Source organism: Mastomys coucha, unplaced genomic scaffold (assembly GCF_008632895.1).
Source record: "Mastomys coucha isolate ucsf_1 unplaced genomic scaffold, UCSF_Mcou_1 pScaffold20, whole genome shotgun sequence".
Taxonomy (NCBI): domain Eukaryota; kingdom Metazoa; phylum Chordata; class Mammalia; order Rodentia; family Muridae; genus Mastomys; species Mastomys coucha.
Genome location: NW_022196903.1, coordinates 62,544,265 through 62,550,202, shown reverse-complemented (window position 1 = coordinate 62,550,202; position 5,938 = coordinate 62,544,265). Strand labels below are relative to the sequence as shown.

Genomic DNA, 5,938 nt, shown 5'->3' with positions numbered 1-5,938 from the left:
ATGAAGATAACCCAGATTTGTGCAGGCCTAGAAACACCTGCTGGGTTTGCTCACCTCAGCATCACAAAAAAAACCTCAGAGTCTACAGAGACAGAGAATTGCTGCTGAGAAAGAGTTTCCCACTGTGTACTACAAGATGTAATTAATCTAGTGTCATTTGGGTAGATTGTTCTTTTACTCACGGCATGGACAAAGTAATCATTTGAATGTAAGATAGACAGCTGAATTTTTAGTTCTGTAGAAACTGCAAGAAATTTTAGTTGCAATAAAAATGTTTTCCTTCTGGAGCTTTTATAGTTAAAACCACTGGGACAAGTGGTGAGCAGAGACATAACTTTGACAGACAGCTAGAAACAGACAAGAACAAAAGGAGATCAGTATAAATGCATACATTTATACATATTTTAAAATAAGGAAGTATAAAATGCCCTTTGATAAACAGTGTAATGACCTATAATGAACAATCAAGATACTTAATGACCTAAAGAAATTGTTACCCTCACATAAACAAAATTTTTCTTCTCTTTACCAAGGCTCTTTTTCTCTCATCCAATACAAGAAAATTATATATTCTCTGTCTTTGAAAGTCCCTGGCAGGTCTCATTCTCTGAGAAGACTAAATAATTCCAAGATTGGTGTCTCTTAAACAATTGATGAACCATTTACCATCCTGATCTTTCTTACTTAGCCTGTTCTGCCTTAGAAGAAGCACTGGTATTCTGCAGAATGAATCCATTTGGAAAATCACTCTGATCAACAAATCTTCAAGTTCCCACATTATCTCTTCTAGTTTTACTTCACCCCATGTCTACTTGTCAAAGGCAAAATCATATGAAAGTAGGGAACCTCAATTGAAAAATGCCTTTATAATATTCAGGCTGTAAGCAAGTCTATAGAATTTTTTCTTAATTAGTGATTTTTTAATGGTTAAAATCATTTTTAATTAATTATTTTATTTTTATTTTATTTATTTACTTTCCACATGTTGCCCCACTCCTGGTCTCCCTTCCCAGAGTTTTTCACACTATCCTCAACCCTTTTGCCTCTGAAAGGGTACTCCTCCTCCCCCTTCTCTGATGTATACTCCTTCCCTATCCTATGAAGTCTTTATAGGATTCTGCACATCCTCTCCCACTGAGGCCAGACAAGGCAGTCCTCTGCTAAATATGTGCTGGGGGACTCAGACTAGCTCTTGTATGCTCTTTGATTGATGCCTTAGTTTCTGGGAGCTCCCAGAGGTCCAGGCTAGTTGACACTGTTAGACTTCCTATGGGATTCCTTTCCCCTTTAGCTCCTGCAATCACTCCCCTAACTCTTCCATAGAGGTCCCTGACCTCAGTCCAATGGTTATACATAAATATCTGCATTTGCTCTAAGTCAGAACCTCTCAGAGGACAGCTATGCTAGGTTCCTGTCTACAAACAGAACATAGTATCAGTAATAGTGTCAGGGTTTGATGCCCACCCATAGGAAATATCCTTAGTTGGGCTTTTCACTGGTTGTCCTTTCCTTCAGCCTCTGCCTCATTTTTGTCCCTACCTTTGTTTTATACAGGAGTAATTCTGGATCAAAAATTTTGAAGACGGGCTGGTGATCATATCCGTCAACTGTGAGTCCTGCCAATCTACTGTAGGTGGTCTCTTCTGAGGGAAGGCCTAGTCCATTGTAGTGTCCATTGTAATACTCCTTGGCTGGTGGTCCTGAGTTCTACAAGAAAAGCATGCTGAGCAATCCAGGAGCAGCAAAGGCTATAATTAGCCCATGTCGATGACCTCTCCAACAGTTCCTGACTTCAGGTTCTTGCCCTGTTTGAATTCCTGTCCTGACTTTGTCAAATGATAAACAGTAATATAGTAGTATAAGGCAAATTAGCCGTTTTCTGCATAACTTGCTTTGGCCATTGTGTTTCATCACAGAAATACTAACCCTAACTAAGACATAAACCACAAGAAATCTTTCATTCTGAGTTTGGAATAGGCCACATAACTAAGTGAAATCCATGGAACCATATAATTTGGAAACCAGGGCATTTCACTGGCAATGGGATATGGGAAAGAATACTACCCTGTTTGGTACAAAAGAAAGTAACAACAGGGAACTGTGGGGCAGTGGTTTGTTCAGGAAGCCTGGGCCAAGTCAAGTAACAGTTCTGGAACTCTAGAGACCCATTGAGTGATAATTTCTGCCTGCAAGGGACTAAGGAGTTCAGCCACACCTCCTGGGTCCCTGGCTGCTGTTTCAATCCCACCCACCCCCACAGCCACCCCCACAGGAGATGTGTGTTCGGTCATGTAGACAATCCCCCAAGCTCCCAGCATTCTAGCTGGACCCTAACCCAATCATCTGACCACAGCCAGTTATGCCTCACCCCACAGACAGATAGCCCAGCCTCACAATATAAGGGATGGTTTGCCTCCTCCCCTCTCTCTCTTGCTCTCTTGCCCTCTTTCTTGCTCTCTTACTCTCCCCTTCTCTTGCTCTCCTGCTCTCTTCCTCTTTTACCCCCTCTCTCTCCTCTTCTCCTCTCCTTCTCCTTTCTCTCTTTCCATGTGGTCATGGCTGGCATCTTTTCTCTTTTCTATAATAAAATATCCTATGACTATGCATTGCCTCCTTTTAACTAATGCATCCTGCAGCCCCATAATCTGCAACAGTGAGACCTGAACCAGCAACAATTCTGCCCAGCGAGACCTGAACCAGCCAGTGAGGTGTAGCCAAAGAACTCATGCTTCAAAGCCCTCAGCTACAACCATTAATCTAAAGTCCCTTAGCATCTCTATGTATCTCACACAAAGAAGCAACACATTTGACAGCTAGACCTCTCCAAGCAAGATGTTTTTGATAAGGTCTGCATCACTGTGGTAGGATAATATGAATGGTGGAAGTAATAATAAACTCCTCTATCCTCAGGATCCACCCTGCTAATCTTCAATGTGAAGTCTGTGACTGACCCACTGCCACTGAACCTGTCTGGGACCCCAGAAAATCACTTGGAAACCAAGTAGATCAGGAGCTGTTGAGACTGGCCTGGCTTCTGCAGGGACCATTCCAAATAGGTGTTTCCATTACTGTGGACAATGCTCTGACTAGACTTGCAAGAGATTTAGGCTTGATCTCCAAGACTTACAGGCAGGAAGTGTGGAGTTTGGATCAGAACAGCATCACCACTGGAATCTGTAATAGCAATAGAGAAGTTCAAAGATGTAGACAAACTTTGCTAGTAATATTTGTGATTTCATTTTGATAGAGACTTCAACTGAGAGGTTTATTTTTTATTAAATTCTTTACCCACTAAAATTACCTATAAAACAAGAGAAATGAAAGTCATCAAGGGTTTCTAGGCATAACTTATACCATCCTAGTCCATCTCTGTCTTAATAATTATTACAGCACGCATTCTCTCCCACTTGAACCTCCCTTTCATAGATGTAAATCGCTCAGGCCCCATGCTATAGGGTAAGATCCATCTTCTCATACAAAGATAGAACAATTGTGATTATCACAGGAGCTAGCATTCATCTTCCATTCCCATTCTTGTTTCTCGCTTCCCTCCATCCTTGCCTGGAAACCTGAACAACAGCACCAACAACCTAACAGGCATCTTCATTTTGAGGAGGCAGCCTGAGGAGACTAATCAGTCAAAGCAATGTGACAACTGAGCTTTTATCCTAGACTAGTAAGGGTGTGTCCTCCCTAGGAAGCAGTATGCAAATACTTGAGTTAGTTTTGAAGTACAGATAGAGGAAAGAACTATGCAGCTATTAAATAAAATATTTTCCATTTTTGGGTGACAATAATAAAACAAAATGTGGAGCTTAGATGGAAAAAATGCTAAAAAGTGTCCATCAGAATGACACCAGACATTTCCTAAGTGCAGTATGACAGAAACACTGGAAAGAATGATAATGATAATGACAAATACAACAATTCTCGTGATTTTTTCTCACCTTTCATTAATTTTACAGTTAAAAAAAGGTGTCATTTTAGCAATGCTAAATGTAAGAGTTAGAAGCTTCCTTTCCAGTGGTTTATTGAATATTTCTCCATGATAGAATACAAATAAATATAAAACACTAGGAATCTTTACTGTTTATCATAAAAATAAAAATGTAAAAATGATGACTAAAATCAAGTGGCATAGGAAATATGGTCTGAGGATCTTTGGAAGTGAGTCATAGATCTCTAGTGTTTGTGGCTAATAATATTTCACAGGTAAACTTCAACACATTTCTTTTAAATGCCTTAGATATGTATAACTTTTTTATATGTCAATTATATCTTAGTAAAATGATATAGTTACATCAATGCTTTTGCACCAGGTGATCTTTGAATAACCTTAAGTTTTAGGCTTGGTGCCAAGCATTTTTATTTGTTCAGACAGCCCAACAGCTAATTCAATGAAATTCTTTTTTGTTGGTTTTTCGAGACAGGGTTTCTCTGTATAGCCCTAGCTGACCTGGAACTCAATCTGTAGACCAGGGTGGCCTCGAACTCAGAAATCTGCCTGTCTCTACCTCCCAAGTGCTGGGATTAAAGGCATGCACCACTACTGCCTTGCAGTGAAATTATTTTAATACCATGTTTTGAGAGTAGAAAATCCTCTCCAGAACTTTATAGATTACTCAACAGTTAAGGATGCTTGCTGTGCTGCACACTATTGTGTAAACATTCAGTTCAACGGGACCCTGAATCTTTCTGTCCTCTTTGAGCACCCAAATGCATATGTGCTTATACAGAGATATAGCAACACCAACATATACATCACTAAAACATAAAACAATAAGTATCTTTTTGATGATGGGGAGGGTTCTGCTGGACTATGGCCCTTTCACTCTAATAAGCAGTGCATTTAGAGGAAGTGCAAGTAAAGACAGAAGTCACTTTTGAGAGCTAAGCAACCTGCACTTTCCTCTCCTCAGATAAACTTACCATGATTTAGGGTCTAATAATGTAACTACAGGCACATGACAATGGCTTGATTAGGTCTCCACTATGCGAAATTCCTTAATTAAGTGTCATAATATCAACTGTTGTGATTTTAGTGCAAGACAATGTCATTCAAGTAATACACCGGCCAATACTTTTTCAATTCAGAAAAAAAAAAAAAACAAAAAACAAAAAACAAAGCAAAGTTTCCAGGCTTCAGTATATACTTAGATATGTTTCTTAACTTGCAATATGTGCTACCATTGCCCAAACTGGGAATACTAGACTTTACCAAGTTGGAGAGTTTCATTGGGATAAACAGTGGTGAGTTTTAAGATAAAATACTAGTTTTGCATTGGACCTAGAAGATACAATGAACATCTTAATTTTCTATCAGATATCAGTAGTAGTTTTAAGTATAGAAGACAAAAATTCCCTCAGTGTACAAAAGCCTTTTCTCAATTTCATGTACTATCATATATGACTAACAAGTTCAGAGTAAAAGCAAAACAGAAAATTTCCAGAAAAGAATGGTTAATTATCAGAGGCATGAATTTAATGGATGGAGAAGTGGAGGCAATTAATTCTCCTGACTTGCTTAGAAAAGTGGTGATGAATTGGGGGGCAGGTTAGACATTTATGTTGAATCAAAATGTCAAATGGTACACTGTGAGGCAGGGGCACACACAGACTCCTAGCTTGAACAGCCAGAATTTCCTGAAGGATCCTCCTTTGACAACGCTCTCCCAAGAGGCTAACAAGATAACAACTTAGCACAAGACATGAAGGTGTACTCCTGGAGAATGTTCTTGTCTCTAGTTATTATGTGCATTAAGAACTCCAACTATTGCTGGGCAGTGGTGGCACACACCTTTAATCCCAGAACTTGCAAGGCAGAGACAGGCAGATTTCTGAGTTTGAGGCCAGCCTGGTCTGCAGAGTGAGGTCCAGGACAACCAGGGCTACCCAGAGAAAACCTCTCTTGAAGAGGAGAAGAAGAAGAAGAAGAAGA

General features: G+C 39.7%; 1 gene segment (V, D, J or C); it reads right to left on the bottom strand.

Annotated features, from left to right (window-relative positions):
* Nucleotides 1-1,479: 1,479 nt before the first annotated feature.
* LOC116099874 overlaps nucleotides 1,480-5,938 on the bottom strand; it is a 14,926-nt gene continuing 10,467 nt past the window's right edge. The window contains 2 exon segments of the V gene segment in view: nucleotides 1,480-1,707; nucleotides 3,128-3,174. Coding sequence covers nucleotides 1,480-1,707; nucleotides 3,128-3,174 — 275 coding nt within the window.